Source organism: Lupinus angustifolius, chromosome LG02 (genome assembly GCF_001865875.1).
Source record: "Lupinus angustifolius cultivar Tanjil chromosome LG02, LupAngTanjil_v1.0, whole genome shotgun sequence".
Taxonomy (NCBI): Eukaryota; Viridiplantae; Streptophyta; class Magnoliopsida; order Fabales; family Fabaceae; genus Lupinus; species Lupinus angustifolius.
In genome coordinates, this window is record NC_032010.1 from 22,500,179 (window position 1) to 22,525,280 (window position 25,102).

Here is a 25,102-nt window from a genome sequence, read left to right on the forward strand (position 1 = left end):
ATTCAAAGAACATGTTCTCATGGACTCCCTTGTCACATGGTTGCACTCACTTTATCAACTACCCTAAAATGACAAGAGTTTCAGACTAATACATTCCATTTATGTAAGGAAGGCTAGTTCAGACAGTTTTTTTTATAATTAAAAAGTATCCTTCATCTTATTTATAAAGAATTAAGCGTTTCTAGGATATGTGAATATCTCTCTCAACAATTGTCGCTCATAAAAATTAAATCATTGACATTTTAGTCTATTTAAGAATCTAGTTGGGCTTTGTTGGATATTTTGGTACGACAAATGAACCGTATCGTTCAAGTAACAAAATCCGGTAAATACTAGGATATCACTTTCAGAGATAAAAATGAATTTATATTAATTCCTAAAGAAGTAGATCGAGTATGTATTTACAAGATTTGAAATTTTGATATTCATTTGGTTTTTGAATCAAGTTGTTAATTTGTAAGAGTTAAACTAGGAAATTAAATGAGTTGGGATTGAAGTTCATCTTTCTTTCCCTTTGCAATCCTTAGATTCAATTTCGTATAATTTGTGAAGTTACTGATTTTGATGCACATTTTTTCCGAATCATTTGTATCAATTACTCGAGTACAAATTTTTTAGATAATTACTCAAATACCAATTCCTTGGATATTTAACCAATTATCTAGTCTTAAGTTTAATGTAAAAGTATTTCATACATCATTGTCCATTCTTAGAGTAATTATGTATCAAGGAAGATAAACCAAATTCGATATGAACTTGGATATAAGATCAAGAATTCAGTAGCAAAGTAAATTCAAACATTAAGCGCGGGATATACTTCCCAAAATCAAATAACTAAATACATTAAAAAATTGAATCCAGAAATACAAAAGTTAGAAAATTACATTTTCAATCCAACACTAAAGAACTAGTCACTCATCCTTGCCATTACAACACTCTTATCATGAGAAATAATAAAGAAATTCCGGATCTAAAGTCGTTCTAACGACTTCTCTCTTCCTCTCCAATGTTTCTCTCTCTAAAATTCATGTGAAAAAACTTGACAAAATGGTTGGATAACTCCTTTTGCTTTTCGTAACCGCCTATATTTGTTCCAAGTTTCTGGTCTCTCGCTCAAGCTAGAGATTCTCACTTGAGTGAGAGAGATGACCACTTTCAAATATGAACACCTCACTTGGGTGAGGACTAGGCAGAGTAACATGTTATTTTCCTTCATTTGTCGCTTAGGTGAGGGACCTTCTTCTTGCTTGGCGAGGGGTGTAGTGTTCAAAAACCTCAAACTTCTCCCTTTTCTCCTCTTTTTTCAAGATTTTTATTCCGCAATTCACATAAACACATGTAAGTTCCTAAACAAGACGAAATTAAACTAAATTCTCAAAAATTGTACATAATTTGTATCATAACTACACACTAAGTGTCCCAAAATCATATATATTTCATTCACAAAATGGCACTTTAACAAGTTTATTGGTAGCCATGCACACACATACACATTTTTTTGTCAAAGAATACGCACATATAATATCGGGATAATATGAGATGTCCTACATTATGTGATAAAATATTAGAATGCTAAAAAAACATAATTTTTAAAATTTTGAATAAAATTTATTGTATTTCATCCACGACAATTTGCCAAGTGGTAATCTCACATATATTACTGATATTTAGATATTTCAATTTTAATCTAAATCACAAATATCCTCCAGCAAATCAAAGACAAGACTATTGTAGTTGATTTATGCACGTGTTGGTAATAATATTTTTATTTGAGAAAACATAATAATAAAAATATATTTAAGTCACCCGGATTAATCTACTCATCAACATTTTTATACTTTGTAAAGAAAATGAAAAAAACTAGAAAACTATCTTTTATAATAAATATGCTCCATGGGTCATTATTCTTTAGACAAGTTTAAGATGCCATTGAAATTGAATATAACCTTGAGAATTTTGGCTTCTATGTCCTGAATTTTGATGGTAACAACTTTTTCTTTAATCCTTTTGCAAGTGCCTAAAGAAACTAAATCATAAATTAGTTATTATATGATGAATGTCAATAGTAAATGGAAGTGGTTTTGGACTCATGTGTGGAAGTGTAATATTGGTTCTGGGCATTGCTTAATGACTCTATTATCCCTGCCATCTTTTTTGTTGAATTATTATCGGGGAACAAGAGACAAGCATTCTGAAGAAGAATGAAAAAGAGAATAGACAAGGGATTATTAGCTGTGTACTCAGGGTAGTGGTCCCAAACCCTAGGACCTGTCTCCAAATTCAAAAACTCATTCTTTAGTGAATAAACCTTGTAGAGGCATGTGTCTTTATAAATACTGAATTCTCTCATGGCTGAATCCATATACATTTAAAAAAAATTGTATATTATGTTTGTAGTTCCAAAAAAGAATCAATAGATACATATCAATGTCTTTATTAATGATAATAAGTATATTTATTTGTTTGATTTTTCTATCGAACAGACAACTAAAAATAACCACATTTTATTTTCCCTATCTTTATTTGTTAATTTTTATTTTGTGAATCAAACACAATGGTAAAGTTTTTGACTTGTACCCAAATTTTTACCTTTAAATTTGAGTTAAATATCCAAAAAGGTAAAAGGTATTCATGGACATTCTTTTAACCAGTTATGTCAACAAGAAGGCATTAGGAGGTGGTGGTAGAGTTTATTTCAAAGAATCCTCTCCATTAATGGAGAAATAAGTAGTTATTTTTACCCATATTTTCAATGATAAAATGTAATTTCATAGTAAACAAAAAGATAAAAGTATTATTAGATATGATCTTTTGTATGTGAGTAAGGATTCTCTTCATTAATGGAGAGACAGTACCACAAAAACAAAGGAAACAATAATATAATAAGACATTTTTATCCTTTTATATACAATATACTAACATTTTTGTCATTAGAAACACATATAAAATCATGTACTTGCATCGTTATTCGTATGTATGTTATTATGTAACATTTACTTACTTCTCCATTAATGAAGATGATATTTGCTAGTGAAAATAACATCTATAAATAGCTAGTAATGATATCAAAATTAGGAAAAAAAATTCTATCTTCATATTCATCAATCATAGTCCACCAAATAACATAACAATGTTATTTTATATTTTTTCATTTTCCTTTTTAAGTAAGTGACAACTTTTAATTGGATTAAGACATAATATGACATAGAAAATGTGAAAACCTATCCAAATTCGTGATATCAGATCATTTTACTCTTTCTTTTTTAAACTTCATTTTTTTATTCTATTTCTCCGTTATCCCATATCACATCTCTACATTCTCTACTTACATATTGCTTATCTTATCTCCAGATTTTCTTCCTATTCTCTTACCTATATTTTCTACACAAAAAACAAAGTATATGGGAAACATTATTTCAATAAACTGACAATCTACAAAAGCAACTTAAGTTCAAAAAATGATAACTTCCTAAAATCATCCGCATATGAAATTTATATTTTCAAAAAGGCTTTAACGTACAAGTGTAAAACAATAAGAGGGTTTATAGGATGATAGATTGCTTAGAAAATCAATTACATCTACTTTTGAAAAGGAAGATAAACTTTATAAGCCAATAACATTGGAACACATCTTCATGGATAAAGAAGAAAGCTCAAGCAGAGAGGCTTGTGACTTTGCTATATGCACAAATAAAATCATGGGAATTGTAAAATTAGGTTCCCAAGAAGATCTGTGTGCAGTTTCCTTTCTCAGGGCTAAACATTATATAAAGATAATAGAAAACAAACCACATGGAGTTAGAGAACAAGGATAGAGATGTGACTAAATGAATGGAGACAATCTAGAAATCAACTTAAGTTCAAAATTAAAACAATAAAATTGTTAGAGGAAAATAAAATCCTCTAATTTGTTTTAGAAAACTCTCATTGACAAGCGCTTAGTTAAACTATTCACTCCAGCTGCAATAAATCATATCAGTTTGTAAAAGTTACACTCTACCAGCATCGTTGGGACACATGTCAGCAATCATGTAAGAAGCAATAGAAAAACAAATTGGGAATTTTTTTGTATAATCCCCTCACCCTATGAATTTACGACAGATACTTAAATATCAATATCTCAAAAAGAGAAAACGTTTAATGAATATTTCTACAATAGAACTGGTCAAACTCTCCAAGGTAAGAACATCTTGAATCACCTGATGAGAACTCTAGTACCTGCAAACAAATCAATATGAAACTGAAAGAGTGTTGCAAGTGAAATTGTGAAGTTATGTCCATCACCACAGCTTGATCACTAAATAAGAAAATCATTCATTATTTTTCAAACTGCAAATGAGAAGGAAGTAAGAGATAAAGATGCTAACTGATCATGCTATGCTAGCTTTAGATTATTGACTTCACCATTGACCCGCTACTTAAGTTTAAAATTATGGATTCGGATTGATTCCAATGTGAATACTACAATTTTAAAAAACAGCCACGTTGTAGAAGTTATTTCATGCTGATGTTCAACAAATCAACATGGAGGACATCATAAAACTACAGATGACTCAAATTGTGAACTGAATTCATAATCAAATTAAATAAATATAATTCGTGGGAATGTTTGTAGCAATAAAACATATGTCAGAATGCATCTAGCATTACCTTCAGAAAAATTATAGCTTTCATCTAAAAAGTCAATATATAATTCAATTTTCATGTACTTGTTTCATTAATGAAGATCAAGATACCCAACAAGATATTTTGTGATAATCGAATAAAAATTTAGCATCTACAAACATGAACAAAATTAACAAAATACTTAAACCACATCTCAATTCTCTCACCTTGCTAGGCTTTATCCAGAAACCAACTTTAAAATAATGCAGATGGAGTTGAGAATTATAAGAGGAACTCTTAGGTACTGAATCGCATATATGAGACCTAAAACCTGGCCCTTGAAAGTTTTTGTCCTGTTGCCGGAAAAATCTGATAAGCCCCATCCTCTAGGTGCAAGAAAGCGGTCATCATTTAGTATTGCCAGTGAATTTGCAAGCAGCAGGAACCCCTCAACTAATGTCCACAAACCCATTTCCCTGCATTGCGAGGAAACCCAACCCAAGTCAAATAAGTTCAAGTCATTTTCCCTTTCTCTTTCATATACAGTTCAACTATTAACATTAGTAGAGAACAACAGATGACTATGACAAGTCATAAGAAGCTTCCTCATGAAAGGCTGGTGTTGATCACCGCTGAAGCCCCTCCTCATAAATCATCTCAGTATAGGGGTCACAATAAGTTCTTAAAAGCAAGGCAGGCTTAATTTGAATTCATCAAACCAAATACAGTTCTTTGATATTCTTTAAATTAAAACATTACTAATGAATTATTGCATATACGAAGAGTATTTGATGCTTTACAGATCACATAAAACTATGCACTGGCTACTCAGAATGAAGATCAAGTTCATTTAAGAGCATCTACTGCTATATGCACAAATAAAATCATGGGAATTGTAAAATTAGGTTCCCAAGAAGATCTGTGTGCAGTTTCCTTTCTCAGGGCTAAACATTATATAAAGATAATAGAAAACAAACCACATGGAGTTAGAGAACAAGGATAGAGATGTGACTAAATGAATGGAGACAATCTAGAAATCAACTTAAGTTCAAAATTAAAACAATAAAATTGTTAGAGGAAAATAAAATCCTCTAATTTGTTTTAGAAAACTCTCATTGACAAGCGCTTAGTTAAACTATTCACTCCAGCTGCAATAAATCATATCAGTTTGTAAAAGTTACACTCTACCAGCATCGTTGGGACACATGTCAGCAATCATGTAAGAAGCAATAGAAAAACAAATTGGGAATTTTTTTGTATAATCCCCTCACCCTATGAATTTACGACAGATACTTAAATATCAATATCTCAAAAAGAGAAAACGTTTAATGAATATTTCTACAATAGAACTGGTCAAACTCTCCAAGGTAAGAACATCTTGAATCACCTGATGAGAACTCTAGTACCTGCAAACAAATCAATATGAAACTGAAAGAGTGTTGCAAGTGAAATTGTGAAGTTATGTCCATCACCACAGCTTGATCACTAAATAAGAAAATCATTCATTATTTTTCAAACTGCAAATGAGAAGGAAGTAAGAGATAAAGATGCTAACTGATCATGCTATGCTAGCTTTAGATTATTGACTTCACCATTGACCCGCTACTTAAGTTTAAAATTATGGATTCGGATTGATTCCAATGTGAATACTACAATTTTAAAAAACAGCCACGTTGTAGAAGTTATTTCATGCTGATGTTCAACAAATCAACATGGAGGACATCATAAAACTACAGATGACTCAAATTGTGAACTGAATTCATAATCAAATTAAATAAATATAATTCGTGGGAATGTTTGTAGCAATAAAACATATGTCAGAATGCATCTAGCATTACCTTCAGAAAAATTATAGCTTTCATCTAAAAAGTCAATATATAATTCAATTTTCATGTACTTGTTTCATTAATGAAGATCAAGATACCCAACAAGATATTTTGTGATAATCGAATAAAAATTTAGCATCTACAAACATGAACAAAATTAACAAAATACTTAAACCACATCTCAATTCTCTCACCTTGCTAGGCTTTATCCAGAAACCAACTTTAAAATAATGCAGATGGAGTTGAGAATTATAAGAGGAACTCTTAGGTACTGAATCGCATATATGAGACCTAAAACCTGGCCCTTGAAAGTTTTTGTCCTGTTGCCGGAAAAATCTGATAAGCCCCATCCTCTAGGTGCAAGAAAGCGGTCATCATTTAGTATTGCCAGTGAATTTGCAAGCAGCAGGAACCCCTCAACTAATGTCCACAAACCCATTTCCCTGCATTGCGAGGAAACCCAACCCAAGTCAAATAAGTTCAAGTCATTTTCCCTTTCTCTTTCATATACAGTTCAACTATTAACATTAGTAGAGAACAACAGATGACTATGACAAGTCATAAGAAGCTTCCTCATGAAAGGCTGGTGTTGATCACCGCTGAAGCCCCTCCTCATAAATCATCTCAGTATAGGGGTCACAATAAGTTCTTAAAAGCAAGGCAGGCTTAATTTGAATTCATCAAACCAAATACAGTTCTTTGATATTCTTTAAATTAAAACATTACTAATGAATTATTGCATATACGAAGAGTATTTGATGCTTTACAGATCACATAAAACTATGCACTGGCTACTCAGAATGAAGATCAAGTTCATTTAAGAGCATCTACTTTAACATATAACTGCTAGAAACAACATATGAAGTCGTGTATAAATATTAGCAACACTGACACTAGTAGTTCCTTCCATTAACACAATACAATGGTCATTCATGCAGCTGATGTTTGGAGGACAAATAAATCATTAATCATAAGCCATAACCATGAAATTGACAAGCAGCACTATACAAGTGTCTCACTTGACCAAATCCCAGCCTCTCTAACACCATTTTTACATTCATATTGCCTCATCTTTGGTGAAGTAATGTTGTTATAATTGTTGATAGAAAAGTAATTATAAGTATTAATTTGATGCGCAGTTTGTTGCTCGCGGGCCTGATCCAGTAGATAACACTATCTGCTTATATAGAAAATATAAGGCAATGAGGATGCCACAGTTTTAAATAGCGTTTGCAGTATCGAAGTTTCGGACAATTCCGGGCAAATGCAGCCATAGTACCGGCATTTGTAATGATTGCGGATCCAGATTTATAACTTTGTGTGACACTTCTTTGCCATAGAACTAACAAACTAGTTACTGCCAATATGGTTGATATCAATTTCCCCAAACTAAAGGTAGGTGAAAATCAAATTTTCACTTTAAGACCTCCAAATCATTCCATAAAATTACAATATCAGATTTCAGAAAATAGGGATGCAGATTTTAAAATCTTCAAATAGTGGAAATTCGAATTCAATTTTAGGTATAAATTCTACAAAAAACTTAACGGTACTTTTAGTGCAAATCACACACTTCAGAGTTCAAACAGATTAAAACAACAAAAGGAACTCAATCAAATAACAAAAACATGAATCTAATCCACAAACTCTCCAACGTCACAAAATTATAACTGAGAAATAGTACGGAAGCTTAGATCTGCCAACAAATTCCACAAGCTAAAGAGGCATCTAGTACTTCGATTGAAAACGGGGGAAAATATAACATATCAGAAAAAAGGAAGAAGAGAACGCGGAAGAGGTAACCTGAATTCAAAGGTGGCGGAAACGTAACGGTAGAAGGCGTTGCCGGTGACGGTGGTGGTGTCGACGTGGACGGTTGAATGAGAAGACAGCGAAGGATAAATAATAAAAGTTTACAAGATTCACATTAAATCCGTTTTATAAATTAACATTTTAAAACCCAATCACATTGGCTGAACCGCACCGTTTTATAAATTAACATTTTAAAATAATTCATCCGTTAATATGGTAATCGAAGGATTTATTGAAGTAGGAATACGGTAATAAAGGTAGAGCGTAAATATAAATCAGTATGTTTAATATGGATTATTTAAATTAACCTATAATTAGAGAGAAAGGATCTTGTAATATGTGAGTTATTATAAATTATAAATGAGAACGGAGGGGTATAATCAAAACGGGTTTGTGGAAGCCAATTTTCATTTAAGATTTGGGAATTGTTGAAGTTGGCAATTTCACTCTTTTTACTTGCTAAATCTAATGTCGATTCCTAATGTCATGTAAAATATGAAAAGTAAAATATTTTTGGTATGTATGTAAAATATGATAGAGTTATATGTTAGTGTTAGGGATAGGAAAAATAAAGAACTGTACCCCATAGATAGCTAGTGATAAAATTTATTTGGATACGCATCACAAACAAATATTTATAGGTTATTTATGGGTAATACATAGAGACGGGTATGAGTATTATGGTACTCTTGTATATGGGTACCTATTATTTATGTAATTATTATATTGCATTTAATTAAAATAAAAAGTACATTGTCTTAATCTTCATTAGACTATGAACATTTTTTCTTTTATTTGTTTATATTTTTTAACTTGTTTACATCTTTTATTGAATTTGATGGTGAAACACGTTATAAATATTATTACACATGTGGAAATACACATGTCTTGCAAATAAAATATACATTTTTTTGTTAGGGAAATGAGAACAACAAATCACACAAATAGAAAACTCTAATACATTTATTATTTTTGCTAAATATAAGGCACACAAATAATTAAAATTTATCGTACTTGAAACATAATAAAATTAAAAAGTTAAAAAATTATTGATAATATAAAAAATCTGCAAGTACTTATTATACTCACAGGTACCCAAAAATATCCAAAAAAAAACTAACACATGGGTGGTAGCATGTTACTAAATATGCCAGCTGCCATCCGTAGGTGACTTATAAAATATTTATTTAGTCTTTTTTATTTCACGATATTAATATTAATATTTTATTTAAAACACTCTAGTAATAATTAAAATTTGCTAACAAATTTTCTTATACAAACAAATTACAATGTTGAAAATTATTTTGGTTGAAAGGGACTGGGCCTACAGTCCAGTCCAATTAAACCTAGGTTTTGCCGTGTGTTTATAAGAACCCTTGAAATTGATACTTGAGAAAGGTGCTGCCGCTGAAGCTGTGAGCGTGTGTGTTTTTGCATCTATCAATCAACAACCAAAATGGTTAAGGGTAGACAAGGAGAGCGTGTTAGGTATCTCTTCTTCTAATTCCAATTATATCACTTTTTTTCACTTCATTGTTGTTTTGTTATTCTCATGCTTAGAGTCTTAATCGTATTAAAAACCAATTTTTGTTACTGGCTTATACTTGATAAGAAATTAATATGAACTTTTGAATAATTATTGATGTATTTTTGTTATGCTAACAATGATATAGTGTATCCAATGAAATGTCTTTTGTTTATGCAATTTGAGAATTCCAGAATTTGTAGTTTTTTATTCACGATTTAATGTTGTCTTCTGAAAATTTGATATTCAAATTTGTCTAGTTAATGCATGTCAAATATTCCTTTATGGTATCAGCCATTCAAGCATTACATTATTCACTTCATTGGCAGATATGTTTCTGAATATTTGCTAATGTGGTTCATGTTTTTATGTACACCAGACTTTATGTCAGAGGAACAATCCTTGGATACAAGAGGTACATGTTTTTCTTTTATCAATTTCAAAGATCTTTTTTAATTTAACTTTATATTCTATGTTTAAGTCAATCTGAAGTTTGCCCGACATCAGATTGGGGATTAGGAACTTTGTCTTTTTCATTTGAATGTCGTCGTGCTAAGAAGTTGGAAGTATTGTTTTTCAGGTCCAAGTCAAATCAATACCCAAACACTTCTCTGCTCCAGATTGAGGGAGTAAACACCAAGGAAGAGGTTGCATGGTATGCTGGGAAGCGCCTGGCGTACATTTACAAGGCCAAGGTAAAGACAAATGGAAGCCACTATCGCTGTATCTGGGGTAAGGTTACCAGGTCTCATGGTAACAGTGGCATTGTTCGTGCCAAGTTCAAGTCTAACCTTCCACCAAAATCAATGGTAATTTTCATTACATAGAAATTATTATTTATCTGGCCTACTTTTGTATGTTGTTCTGAGTGTTGAAACATTTGCAGGGATCCAGGGTTAGAGTCTTCCTGTACCCAAGCAATATATGAGGTACTTATTCTATTTTATTGATGAATATTCAGCTGACTTTCTTCATACATTATCATTTGTTGTCTTATTATGCTTCTTTGCAAATTGCGGTATTCTTTTTTCACACATTATCATTATCAGTGTACATATCTCATTCTGGATTTCAGTAATAGGAATCATAGAATAAAATGGAATCCCTTTTTCTCTAAAATTCCATGCTGTTTTTGTTCGGTCATTCCTGTATCAACTTGAAAAAAGGAAACACCACGCCGTTCGTCTTGTGAACCTATTTTACCAACAAAAAAATTCGCAGGATTTTATTTGTGCATATAGCAAGTCATAAGCCTCTCTGCTTGAGCTTTCTCTTCTCCTTTATCCATGAAGATATGGTCCAATGCTATTGTCATACAATATAGTACCATTGAAAGTAATTTCCATGTGTGAATGATATTTTAGTAGCCTTTATTGTTTTAATTTTGAACTTAAGTTGATTTCTGGATTGTCTCCATTCATTTAGTCACATAGGTATCCTTGTTCTCTAACTCCATGTGGTTTGTGTTCTGTTATCCTTTCTATAATGTTTAGCCCTGAGAAACCAAACTGCACACAGATCTTCTTGGGGACTAATTTTACAATTCCCAGGATTTTATTTGTGCATATAGCAAGTCACAAGCCTCTCTGCTTGAGCTTTCTTCTTTATCCATGAAGATGTGTTCCAATGTTATTGGCTTATAAAGTTTATCTTCCTTTTCAAAAAGTAGATGTAAGTGATTTTCTAAGCAATCTATCATCTGTATCCGGTCATCCTATAAACCCTCGTATTGTTTTACACTTCATCCTATAAACCCTCGTATTGTTTTACACTTCATCCTATAAACCCTCGTACGAACTTAAGTTGGTTGTAGTTTGAACTTAAGTTGGTTTTGTAGATTGTCGGTTATCTCAAATGATTGATGGCTCTATTCATTTGAGCAAAGCAATAATCTATTCCCCCTTCTAACCATGTCATGTGTTCTTTACTGTTTTCTTATTTATATAAGTACAAAAATCCAAATATTATACCATGTCATGTGTTCTTTACTGTTTTCTTATTTATATAAGTACAAAATTCAAATATTATTATGAGTATGAAAGTTGCACATAGTTCTTCTTGTGAACCCAATTTTACTGAAATACTATTCCCAGGATTTTATTTGTGCATATAGCAAGTTATAAACCTCTCTGCTTGAGCCTTCTCCTTTATCCATGAAGTTGTGCTCCAATGTGTTTGGCTTACAGTTTTTTTCTCCATTTACTAAATAACTCTATGATTGAGATTGTAGGCAATTGTCATAATTACTTTGACCCTTCGATTCTTCTCCATGTGTAGATTGGAGTCTTTTTGCAAAAGCCTTGAATTTAGTTCAATGTCCCCTCCATATTATTTGTGATGTTTTATTAATTCATGGTAGTTTGGTTTGCTTCTCCTCGATCGGGAGCACATCTGCTATATCACTAGGTGTGCCACTCCATGTGGCACTGCTTGTGATTGGTTGTAAAAAATGCATTGAAGTTAAAAAAGTAATGATTAAGTATTTTTTTGACCAATCTTAAATAATGGCACATGGTACTGGTACACTTTTATGTGACAACAGATGTTCACCCTCCTTGGTCAATGGTTGAAAAACCGAAAAATGACAAGTTTGTATAATTGGATTCTAACAGATGTTCACCCTTCTTGTTTTTTTAATACAATCTTTCCTTTATTGAGGGGAATGATTAGCCAAACTAGCTAACATTTAGTTAGAATTAATTCTGTATAATGCTTGTATTTTATGCTCTACTTAATTCAATTGTCCCTGATGTTGCAGATGTTTATTATTGTATTTTTGCTTTTATCTTTGCAGAGTCTCATGACATGTCGGTGCCTATAGAGTTTATCTTTTGTTAGAAGCAAGAATTATTGAAGTTAAATTTTGATGTCCTTTGTAACTCTTGAACAGAATAGTTCCTTGTTTATGATGGTGAATGAACCTCGTGTTTTATCTTCATTCTCACTGCAATGGATATTAATGAGGATTATTATAAGTCTCAATTTCATTTATGGTTTTTCTCCTCTTTATTGTCACCTTATGGCCATTTGGCGTTCCTTTAAACTGTAGGTGAACAAATTTAAGTGTAATGGCCATACTAAATCACGAGGAGTATTGAGAGAATTATCTATTGTTTTTATAGATGAATAAGAATTTATAGGTTGGTTTTCATAATAATTTGTACTTATTTAGTTATAAGAGTATTATATATATTTATTTTAAAAGAGAAAAAATATTGTCTTTCCCATTAAAAAGCCCTTTATCTAACTAGACCTTAAACACTGGGCTACTTTATTGTAATGTCTTTATGGGAATTCGCACTTCAATTTGGTGTCTGAAAGTAAAGTAAAATTGGTGCAACATAATCTAAGTTCCAATTTGGTAGCTTAACTCATTTAGACCCATGATTAACCAACACATTATAATTTGAAATTAAACAGCTTATCCTTTACTTGGTTAGCATTTCATATTCCTTTCTTAGAAAACCAAATCAAAGTGTATGTGCAAGTTCCCTGGCTCAACACGTTATGCAACCTTATTTGACGTTCTCCATCAGTGGATGAATATAAACCTCTAATTAAAAAAAATTCATGAACATAATCCATTTACTCAAGATTTTTCTAAACTTTGACTTAACCTAAACTCCCAGTAAAGTTTCTTTTTTTAGAAGTACAAACGCTGCATATCATTTCCTGGAAGGTGTAATGCATATTGGAATGGTAAGACAGAGATTTTGGAAAACTACTTGCTCAATTATATTCAATGAATTGATTGTGGAAGATATAAAAGAGTTATATAGAACAAAGGAAAACTAACTCCCACTACTTTTGGAAAATAAACCAACAACAATATACTTTATTAATGCACGAGTTTAAGTGGTTCTGCATTACTTGGCCACCTTCATTTCCATGAATTAAATTAAAGGATCTTACCATACTTAACAATTCTGTGTTTTGGGTTTCTTGTTCAATAAAAACTTGACAATCAGTACTAGAAATAGCTAGTGGCACTGCACCACTGATATCACTCCTGTAATATCTCTGCCACCCATATAGAGGTCAATGAGTGAAAAGTATTACAATTGGTAGAGAAGCTAATACAGAAAAATAAAAAGTAAAAGATAAACTGAGAGAATGTGCACGTCAGGATTTTGAAAAAATTAGTTCTCAACAATCAATTTTTACAAACTCACAATTTGATAGCTTATGCCCTTAAGTCCTCGGAGATATACTTTATAGTGAAAACCAAAAGGAGAAGCAAGTGATTCTGATACATAATTCTTGGGAAATCAGCAGTAAATTCCGTATATCTTGTTTTCTACTCTGTGCAGCCAACTTCAAGATTCCATGAGGCAAATTTGTTAGAGTGCTTGTGATCAGATTGTGGAGGTTTCTGACTCTACAATTTTTTGGCAAAACATGGAAACCCCTTTCTATGGGTAATGGGTTCCACATTGTATTAGAAATAGTGTAGAAACATGGAAAGTTCAGGTAGAAAGTTCCAATAATTAAGTGAATGATCACACTATTATACCCATAGTGTACCTATTCAATTCATTCACAAGTCGTTGTGATACACTACAAATACACAGAGTGTGACGAAAATAGACGTGCATTTTAAATTTGACTTGTAACTAATTTACCCGCTCAAATAAACCACCCTCTCTCTCTCTCTCTCTGTAACTGATTCCTACAGTGACTCACGACGAGAGAGATGCAGCAACCACACACCACCATGTTTGTTATCTTTCTCGCCCTCACTTTCTCCCTCTTCACAACCACCACCTCCGTCACCACCATCGGCGTCACATACTCTTCTTCACCACCGCAATCAGACAACATCTCCGCTGCATTGACCACCCTCAACCTCCATTCCCTCCGCCTTGACGACCCAGACCCCTCCATAATACGTTCCTTCCTCTACACCAACACAACCCTCTTCCTCTCCATCCCCAACTACATGGTCTCACCTATCGCTTCCAACCGCACCCTCGCCCTCGCGTGGCTCTACGCGCATGTCGTTCCTTTCTACCCACGCGCCAGGATCACAACAATCTCCGTCGGAAACGCTTTTCTCGACTCCTATCCTGAATACATCTCCGACCTCATTCCCGCCATCACCAACCTCCACCTCTCCCTCCGCAACGACCTCGGAATCCGCCGCATCAAGATCTCCACCACCTTCTCCTTCGTCTCCGCCATTTCCTCCCCCTTCCCTCCCTCCTCCGCCGTCTTCCAACAACCGCCGGGAACCTCCGATAACTTCTTCGGTTCCGTGCTCCGGTTCTTGCAAGAAACCAACTCCTCATTCCTTATCAACATCTTCCCTTACAACCTCTACCGTCTCCGGTCGGAGATACCTCTCGGCCTTGCGCTTTTTCAAGAACACGCGTTCAATTACAGGGACGATCTCCTCACAGGAGTGCGATACCGGAATCTATTCGACATGATGGTTGACGCAGTTGTGAGCGCAATGGCGGTGGCAGGTTACGAGACAGTTCCAATAATCGTGGCGGAGACAGGGTGGCCGAGTGGCAGCATCGCCGGGAACGAGGTGGATGCGAATCTAGGATACGCTGAGATTTATCTGAAAGAGTTGGTGAATCATATAGCATCAGGGGCAGGGACGCCATTGTTGAAAGATGGAGTTCGTGAAGTTTATGTGTATGAGATGTTCGATAAGGAAGGGAAACATGGTCGCGATTGGGGATTGCTATACCCTAATGCTACGATGAAGTATGATATTGATTTCTCTGGAACGTCGTCGTTTATTGGTGGCGTTCATGTGGTGGTTACGGTTTTCGTTCTGTGGCTTTGTCATTATCAGTGGCTGTAAGTATTAGTTTCTTTCATTAGTTTTGATCAATTTGATGAATAAGAGTGTGAAAGAATTTCATTAGTTTTCAATTTGGAGTAGCTAGAATTGGATGAAGTAAACAATGGTTCTGCTTCTATTACTATTAGTGATTTAGTGATGGTGTATAGAGTAGGGTTTTGTTGGTGTTCATGTTCTGTAGAGACTTGTGTCAATTGCATTCAACGGTGTAATAAGATCGTGTATAATAGATGAAAGTTACAATAATATCTCACTCACATTTCCATGAGACCATTAATCTTATCTCATATAATAATTTTGATTGCAAATAACAGTGACAAAATATAATTTAAGGACGGCTCTCCAGACTAAATTTTAAAAAAACTTATTCATTATTCTAATAATTGATTTTATGGAAATTTAATGGTTTGAATTATTGAGTAGATTTAAATCATTAGGTTTCTCTAAAATTGATGGTTGGGATGAGGAGTAAATTTAAATGGATCATCACTCTAATTTATATCGTATAGTTTTTTGCCCTAGTTAAATTAAAAAATAAAGATATATTGTCTTAAATTTTATTTTGCCAATAATAATTAAGTAAAAACCTTAATAATAATTATATTTTAATATTTTAATCAATATAGATATATTTTTATCCGCACGATACATCATATGACAAGATCTATCCATATATTCTAAATTAAGGTGCTGATTTTGGCGAACATGCACCACAACAATAAAAAAAATAAAACAGCCTTAATCTTGTGTAGACCCAAAACCATGCCCATGTGAAATGTGAATTCATGGGTTCTGGCTCAACCACATCCTGGCATTGCTAATTGGATTGGATCCACAAGATGACCTGGACTAAAACATGCTACAACTCTTAATCAAAAATTAAGAAATGACCGTAAGAAATTACTCCAACCCATACATATATGTAGGTCGGAAAATAGGTTCAGAAACATAATTAAATTATAGCCACCCGAATAACTTGAGTTTTGAGGCGATTTAATATGTTTACTATAACATTTGAGACTTCTAACTTGTGTTCATTTTAAATTTGTATTAAGTTAATAAATTTTATATTATTTTTTGGTTGAAAAATTGTTATGCTATTTTACTTCTGAAAATTAGACAGATCTTCCCTTCGTCAAACACTTCACATTCATTTTGTTCTAAAAACTAGGCTAATCTTCCGATTAATATAATATTCTTCCCAGAGAAAAAGTCACTAGATCTTTTATAAAAAAATTCCAATATAATTAAGTCAAACATAAGAGTTCAGAATATTTTCATTTATTTTATTTGATCAACCTAAGTGGTTTTTAGCGGATAAAGTTAAAACAATACAAAATATTACAACAAAAATGGATCGTAATGAAAGTGGATTCCAGTCACTCCACCGCACCCAAACTTTATTTGCCAGAACAAAATTAAAATACAGAAGAAGGTGTCACGTTGGAGAGGGTTTAACCTAATCACTATTTTTGCCTTTTTGGTATGAGAATATGGATACTTGGTCAAAGACAATAATGGCTATTCTTGGAGCATTTTTAAAATTTATGAACATGTCCTTGATTTATTCATTGTTGTACATGTTCTTATTTTAAGAGTATTGGTTTGTGCAAGTAAACGTTCTTGGCAAAAAATTGGGGCCACTTTTGTATGGAGGAATCAGGTTTATAGAAGATTGGGGCCACTTCACATTCATTTTGTTATAAAATAATGTATAAATTTGAATAAAAATGATAGTGCATTTATCCTTTGTACACGTTCTAAAGAAATAAGAGGCCATGTAAAAGAGTATCTAAAATCATGGGGGTAAGAGGTTCCGGTTCAAACCATAAAACTGATGGAACCGAACCGAACCAAAATTATGTGGTCCGGTTTCGCTGTTTAGTTCAATTATTTTGTAAGGAACCATTTATGTTCGGTGCGGTTTATGGTTTTAGAAATTTAGGATTTGTTGGAACCGAAACGCATATTAAAGAAATATATACTACGGATTAGGGAATAATGTTTTATTATTGTTTAAATTTTTCAACCAATTTTCTAGCTTAAATTATCAATTTTTGTGTGAATTTTAGTGTTATATATGTTACTAAATTGTTATTAAGTTAGTTTTATATATATTACTATTTACTAAATTGTTTCCTACTGTCTTATATTTGGAACATTTTTTCAACTTTGTGATATTGAGTTTGAAACTAACGTGTATCATATATTGTTATACATGTATTGTTACAGTGTTACTAATTATGAAATACAAGGTTATAAATGTAACTATTATATATTTTACTAATTGATATATATGTTACTAATCATGAATTGTATTATTATATATGTTATTAAAAGATATATATGTTACTAATTGTGGACTGTAGTATTATATGTGATAATTCACTTTTTTCTTCATCAATTATATAATTGTTATATACATTTATATATGATTCATAATTGTTATACACATTTATATATGATTCATAATTGTTATAATATTTATATATGATTTATAATTTTTTATAATAATAATAGTAATTTTTTTATAATAATAACATATTTATATATGATTCATAATTGTTATATATTTTGAATTTTTAATTGATGAAAGATTTTTTATAAAAAAGTAAATGGAAAAACCGTGGAACCAAATCGAACTATTTAAGAGCAGTTCGATTCTTATAGTTAAATTTGCGGTTAATTGAGCAGTACCGAACTATATGTTTTAAATCGGTTCGGTCACTAAAATGCATCAAAAACTGAACCGAACCAAATTTTTATACCCTATTTAAGATATAGTTAAAGATGAAATAAAAACTACTCCTAAGATCACAGTTTTATCTAAATTACATATATTAATTTTGGTTTGTTTCTCTTCTGCTGCTTTCTGTATCCAAGTTTACCTCCTCTTTTTCTTTTCTTTCGACGTTATTATGTATATAGAAAAACGTTCATCACAATCTTATATTATTATTAGTATAAAGACTTTCTATATTATTAACCAACATACATTATTAAAAATATTTAGCTTTTGTGCTAATTATCTTAAAAGTTATACATATGATTAATTGATAGTGTAATAAAATGTATGTAATGTATCAAAATTAAGCCATGTTACTCTTCTACAATTTTCCCAATGGCATTATATGGGGGTGAACGACGTTCTCTTAGATTTAAAATTTGAAGAATAAAACCAACCCATAAAAAAAAAGTGGTAAAGAATGCATCAATAAGATATGAAAAATAAGTTTGACTTAAAAGTTAATGCAAAACTAATTAAGTGCTGCTAGTGGGATTTGCCTTTTATGCCATTTTAGTAAAGCATCCGAATTTAAGTGAGATGGACACCTTTTGTTAAAGTTATTATTCTTAATTAAATGCAAGAAACGTAATGCCCATTGCACCCATTTAACTAATTTAGAATGATGCACTTATATATATAAATCATCACTTTATATTTATCTAATGGTAACTATTTGATTATAATTGATGCATACCATTTTTCTATACATATACTAATTTTATTACGTTAACGATATGAGTAATATGAAGTACAAATTGATACTTGCACGACATTGTAAATATTAGACCATAGACCAGGAGGCGAAATACTCTCCCATAAATCAATTGTGTATTTTACTATGTCCCCCCTTATCACTATTATTATTGGTTCAGGGAGAAACTTAGTCATCGATCAATATACTAATAAAATGTTAGTCTAGTAGTATAAAATCATGTTAGATCCTAAAATAGTCAAAAGATTCAGGGTTCAATTCCTGAGAGCGACACTTATTAGGAGGAATAACCACACATTCCAAAAGAGATTAGTTTCTTACAAAAGAAAAATATAAAACCTAACAAAAAAAAAGGGTCAAAAGATACATTGCTAAAGATACACATATCAAAAACTCTCCCATGATTTGAACTCATTTTCTAATAGAAGTGAATTTATTTTGTAACGATATGATTGTTTATTATGGAAAATAAATTAGTAAATAATAATAAGTATATCCCCTTTTCCAATGATGATATTTAATTCTTTTGTTAACTTGGATGAAGGGTGTGTGAAATTGATAAGAGGATCCAAATTCTGAGAAGTGTGTGTGAAATTGATACTTGGTTGTCATTTTTCATCTAGCTTTTGAACTCACTATTCAATAAAGAAAACTATTTTCATTCAATCACCTGATTCGTACTCTCTCAGTACCTAGTTTTCTCTGTAATAACCTATATTAATATAACTGTACATGTATGTTATGTACTTGCAAATGAAAAACGACAAAAAAGAAAATAGTTTCTCTTCCATACTCTTGCTCTTGGCTTAATATATTTATATCACTATCCCTTAGAGGTCAACTTTGTTGCATCACCTTAACTTACATAAGTATCTACTCACATCAAAACAATAGGTCATTGTGATAAATAAAAACATTTAATATGGATTAATGAATTTTGATTAACCGGTTAAGATTAAAAGATATATGCATATGACTATCATATAACCATTAATTAATTTTTAATCCTAACCATTCTGGTCGTAAGTCCCAAATGTATTTTTCTTAAAATTTTTATATGAGAATTGTTTTCTCACTTGAGTAACTATATATATATATACCAACAAATTATTGGTCTAGTGGTGCAAGACTCTGCTAAATTTTATGATGATCAAAATGTTAAGAGTTTGATTCCTGAGAACGAAAATTGTTAGAAAAGACAATCACATAAACATGAAAGGATTAGTTCCTTACATATGGGGCGAAGGAATACCCAAATATATATATATATATATGAATATAAATAAGAAACTATCATCTATATTTTTAATTATTAGTATATATATATATATATGAATATAATTGTTATCTTATTCCTGATTTCATTTATAAGAAGGATTTAATATGTATATACTAACAGTTGTAAGTGTTTTTACACTGTCGTTAAATCATCCACCATTGATTTGTTAACCACCATTGACTCTCAAACGAAAGTAATATAAATCAACGGTGAATGATATACTGATAGTTGATAGTGTATCAGTTCATATATTTTAAACTCTTATAAGAAACTATCATCTATATTTTTAATTGTTAGTTTAAGAATTCTCTCTAGGATTTATAGTCAGCTCCACCCTTCAAAATTCTGGTACACCATGATTTTTCCAAGATTCTCTTTGATTCTAAAAGCTACCACTTTTATAGATTCTCAGGTTTATGCTATCAAGGAAAGTAGATTCTTCATCACACGTAAAAGATTCTGAATTCTCTTCTACTTCTGAACCAAACCTCTATATTTTATTCTTAGTGTGTTTCTAAGCACCCTTTTTCTAGTTCTTCATAATTTCCATCTCATTAGTGTCTTCATTTCAATTCAAGTGTAAGGTATGGAACTGGAAACTTTATATCCTACTTGTTTTATGTCAAGTTCAAATTGGTTTATGCAAGAGATCAATAACAACAACAACAACACAGAATGGAGTATAGAAGAGAATAAACAGTTTGAGAGTGCCCTTGCCATATACGATAAGGACACGCCGGATCGATGGCTTAAGGTTGCAGCCATGATTCCTGGAAAGACTGTGTTTGATGTGATCAAACAATATAAGGAATTGGAAGAAGATTTGAGTGAAATAGAAGCTGGCAGGGTTCCAATTCCATGCTATATTACCTCTGCTTTCACCTTTGAGTTGATTAGTAATCAGAACTATGAAGGTTGTAGAAAGAGAGCTGCAACTATCAGAGGTTCTGATCAGGAGAGGAAGAAAGGTGTTCCTTGGACTGAAGAGGAACATAGGTAAGTTTCATTTAGAATCTTCAATTGTCTAATTGACACTGTTTTGATCTTAAACTTTCTTCTCTAGCTACTTTAAAAGATGTTCATCTTGAAATTATGCTAATTGGTCAAAATTTAAAGATTCTAGTAATTATCCACTTCATTTCATAGAATTTTAGTTTTTCATTAATGATCCAATGGTTTATTATCCCATATCAGCCAATTCTCTTTTAGATGATGCTGTTTTTTCAATCAAGCAGAGTAATTACTCTATAATTAGACCTATGAGTTTGCTTATGTATATTAAGTTTTGAACTGCATGCATGCCAAAACAGCTTACATGCTAAATATAATTGAGTTGGTTTAGGTGTTGCCTTTGCATCTTGTACTTACAAGGTGAACATGACCCGGGTTGGGTCGGGTAGGGGAAGCCTTACTCAGCCCTAAATATTGGACATATTATTTCTTTGAATCCGAATCCGGCCCCAGACTGTATGAAACCTAACAACATTCGAGCCTAATCAATTGGGTGAGTGAGTAGGGTCGGGTACTGCTCATCCTAAAACTTATTATTGCTTCTAAACTTTATATGTATCGCAGCTATCTGAGCTGTTTCAATCTCTATACCTTTCGGTTCCTCTACTTAAAAATGAGTTCTTGGTTTTAAATTACAGACGTTTTCTAATGGGACTTATGAAGTATGGTAAAGGGGATTGGAGAAATATTGCTCGCAATTTTGTGGTCACAAAGACTCCAACCCAAGTTGCTAGTCATGCTCAGAAGTACTACATAAGGCAAAAGGATTCTGGAGGGAAAGATAAAAGGAGACCTAGTATCCATGATATAACCACTGTAAATCTTGCAGAAACTACCACTTCATATAAGAACAATCCCCTTTTATCCAATGAGTCTCCAATGTCAAAAGTACAATTGGACTGTATTAATCACTACAATGATGGATCATTCATGGTTTTCGATCCGAGTTGTGATGACTTGTTGAAACTCCAAGGGCAGGATCTCTATGACTGTGCTTTCCATGAGGCTTATTCTAAGGAATCTAAGCTACACATTCCAAGTTTCAAAAAAGCTTCTAGAGATTTCAGTAATGAAGCTGTTTTTGGTATTCATGCACTGTAATACCAACCCTGATGATGTTTAAAAAACCAATTCCATTGCCTAGGTTATTGCTGTGTAGGATTAAAGTAGATTTACTTGAAGCTACTTCTGAAAAGAAAGTACAATAATGTTAAGTCCTTAAAACTGTGAAGTTGTTGAAATGGACTTCTTTTGATGTACCATTTTGTTGGAGACTCAATCTGTACCATATGATGTACCATTAAAGCATGCTAACTTGCTAAGTCCCAAGAGCAACATGACAAACTTCAATAATAATCGAGTTCCACATACTAATACTAATCTCAAAGTTGATAGATTTCCAATACCAACCTCAAGTTAGCCCAAAATATAAGAAATAGCAATCTATAGTCAAATGGGTTTACCAGATATTCCAGAATTGAAACTATTTATGCTTCTAAAAATGAATAAAGATTTGTTATTTTCAATATTTCAAATCATATCTCCCACTAATAAATATTTTCATTAAGACAAGATATGATTTGAGACACGATTTAGGACAAGATTTGTGTTCTTGATTATGTCACCACGTCATAAAAACCTTCAGCACGCAACTCATTTGCTGATTTGGATGACTCACTTGAACACTTCCACTGAAATTTTGGGCAGTCCGGTATAGTAATTGACCTTATATTTGTCTTGAAGATTGTTCTTAATAATTTGCTTTCTAATTGCAATATGGCCAAGTTGACCATGTTTGATCAGAATCACTTTACTAGTACAATCTGAGTTTGCATTCCACTTTGTTAGAATCCCATGCTTCATTGGGTCAAATATTGGCAGATTCACGTAAACATGCTAATGTGGTTCACACTATCACAGTCACCTTTTATTAATTGTTATTCTCAGCCAATACAGTTTGTTCCTTTTATTTGATATTTATGCACCAGCCAATCTACTTTTGTGTTGTGGCAACACTGTTGTGTTGTGTCAGCATTGTTCCTTCTTTTACTGGTTTGTGGAAGCATCATACTTTAATTTTATTATTTGTTTTACTTGACAACCCAATAGCATAGTCTATCCTTGCACTATACAGATTTTATTCACATACTAAAACTATTATACTTGGAATAAAGCAGCCGAACCAATTTGACCCTTACACAAGTATTATATTTGGTTATTTATTAAAATCACTTTCTGGTGGAGGAGAAGTGTGAATTGTTGGCAAATTTACTGTAGTGGTATAATTTGATCATAATAGTGTAACTTTTTTATTTACTACCAAAGTAGTGTACCTTTATATAAATCAGTCATGAGATCGGCGTTTTCCTTATTTTATCCCCTTGGTCCCACCAAAATCGGCAACCTTGTAGGAGATTATTTTTTTTAACATTTTCTTATAAAACTCGTTAACAGGGAAGAAGTTTCCTTCTTTATTCATTATTCCACCCAACTAAAATCATGGGGTTAGAGGTTTATTTTTTTAACAATATCTACTCTAACCGTTAATGGAGTTGAAGATTTACTTTTTTTTTTATTTCTCGTTGCAAAATCGTCTCCTACATGGGAGTTTTTTTTTTTTTTTTCACTCAAAAATCGGCACTTAGGTAGGAGATTTATATTATTTTTTTTACTTCTCTCATAAATCGCTTGGAGTTTTATTTATACTCTATACAGTTTTATAATGACATAATTTTCTATTCTTTTTTCCTATTTTTGTTTATGAAATATGTTGCATAAAGCTTTTGCCTAGTGTTTTAATAAAGTTTGATTTGATACAAGTTTATTTTTTAAATTATGTCTTAATAAGGCTGATATGAGAAAAATTGTAAGATTTTTGTTTGAAGTTGGCATTAGGGAGTGATGATGATGAATGTTAATGACTATTTTAAGAAGCTTTGTTCGTATGGCAAATAAATAAAGAAGCAATTTTGTCATTGAAAAAAATTATACACATTTATTCCTCTGTCTTTAGAGTATCCCTACACGCAAGCAATGAGATTAACATATTTATGCAACTAAAATTAATATTAGAGGTGTTTTGGCATGGATTAAATAATAGATCAATTAATTAGTTTTCTTCATGTATAACATTATCATTTTTTGGTACAATTTTCAAAGGAAATATCATAATTCCTTTTTAAACAAATGGAATTGAGTTACTTTTGTCATGTTTGAAGTGCAAGTTTAACCTAACTTATTTTAGGTTTAAAGTATCATACTTAAAATTATATTTGAAAGATTTTTGAAAAAACATATTGGAGTGATAAATGATAATACAGATTTGTGATATTGATTAGATGTATTTGTTAAAAGGAAAATGATATATCCTCCTACCTACGAGAAGATGACATATATCATAAAATTGTACTTTATTTATTAATAATTAGTTTATAAGTGATATATGTTACTTTCTTGTGGGTATAAGAATTTAGTACAATATACATTACCCTGATACAAAATAAAACCTAGAACAATAAATAAAACTGTAAAAAAATAAAACTCCTACCTAAGTGCCGGAGTGAGAAAAAAAACTAAAAACTCTCATGCGCGAGACGATTTTGCAACGAGAAATAAAAATAAAAAAAATCTCCAACTCCATTGATGATTAGAGTAGATATTGTTAAAAAATAAACTTCCAACCCCATTGATGATTTTAGTTGCGTGGAATAATGAATAAAGAAGGAAACT

At 31.9% G+C, this 25,102-nt stretch overlaps 3 protein-coding genes and 1 long non-coding RNA gene across 6 annotated transcripts; 3 read left to right on the plus strand and 1 right to left on the minus strand.

Moving 5' to 3' along the window:
• On the plus strand, positions 9,585-12,775 carry LOC109340197 (60S ribosomal protein L35a-1-like). Of its 2 annotated transcripts, none has more exons than XR_002106764.1 (5): positions 9,585-9,731; positions 10,148-10,183; positions 10,349-10,577; positions 10,655-10,779; positions 11,217-11,330. XR_002106764.1 is itself a non-coding variant. In XM_019577808.1 (5 exons), the coding sequence occupies exons 1-4, from the start codon at positions 9,700-9,702 to the stop codon at positions 10,694-10,696; spliced, it is 339 nt and encodes a 112-aa protein (XP_019433353.1). In that variant the 5' UTR covers positions 9,585-9,699; the 3' UTR covers position 10,697; positions 12,563-12,775. The 2 variants fall into 2 exon arrangements, 1 of the variants encoding a protein (XP_019433353.1); XM_019577808.1 differs by lacking the exon at positions 11,217-11,330 and adding an exon at positions 12,563-12,775 and having other exon boundaries at positions 10,655-10,697.
• LOC109340209 lies at positions 11,253-11,699 on the minus strand. The gene is made up of 2 exons (XR_002106765.1): positions 11,589-11,699; positions 11,253-11,491 (listed from the first exon to the last, which is right to left on the minus strand). It is a non-coding gene; the product is annotated as an uncharacterized LOC109340209 (long non-coding RNA).
• Positions 14,312-15,614, plus strand: LOC109340180 (glucan endo-1,3-beta-glucosidase 3-like). The gene has a single exon (XM_019577780.1). It carries the CDS (start codon positions 14,462-14,464, stop codon positions 15,581-15,583), a length of 1,122 nt encoding a protein of 373 aa, XP_019433325.1. The 5' UTR covers positions 14,312-14,461; the 3' UTR covers positions 15,584-15,614.
• LOC109340188 (transcription factor DIVARICATA-like) lies at positions 20,628-23,356 on the plus strand. Of its 2 annotated transcripts, XM_019577791.1 has the most exons (3): positions 20,628-21,358; positions 22,012-22,491; positions 23,040-23,356. In XM_019577791.1, the coding sequence occupies exons 1-2, from the start codon at positions 20,949-20,951 to the stop codon at positions 22,472-22,474; spliced, it is 873 nt and encodes a 290-aa protein (XP_019433336.1). In that variant the 5' UTR covers positions 20,628-20,948; the 3' UTR covers positions 22,475-22,491; positions 23,040-23,356. The 2 variants fall into 2 exon arrangements, with proteins under 2 accessions (XP_019433336.1, XP_019433340.1); XM_019577795.1 differs by lacking the exon at positions 23,040-23,356 and having other exon boundaries at positions 22,012-22,747.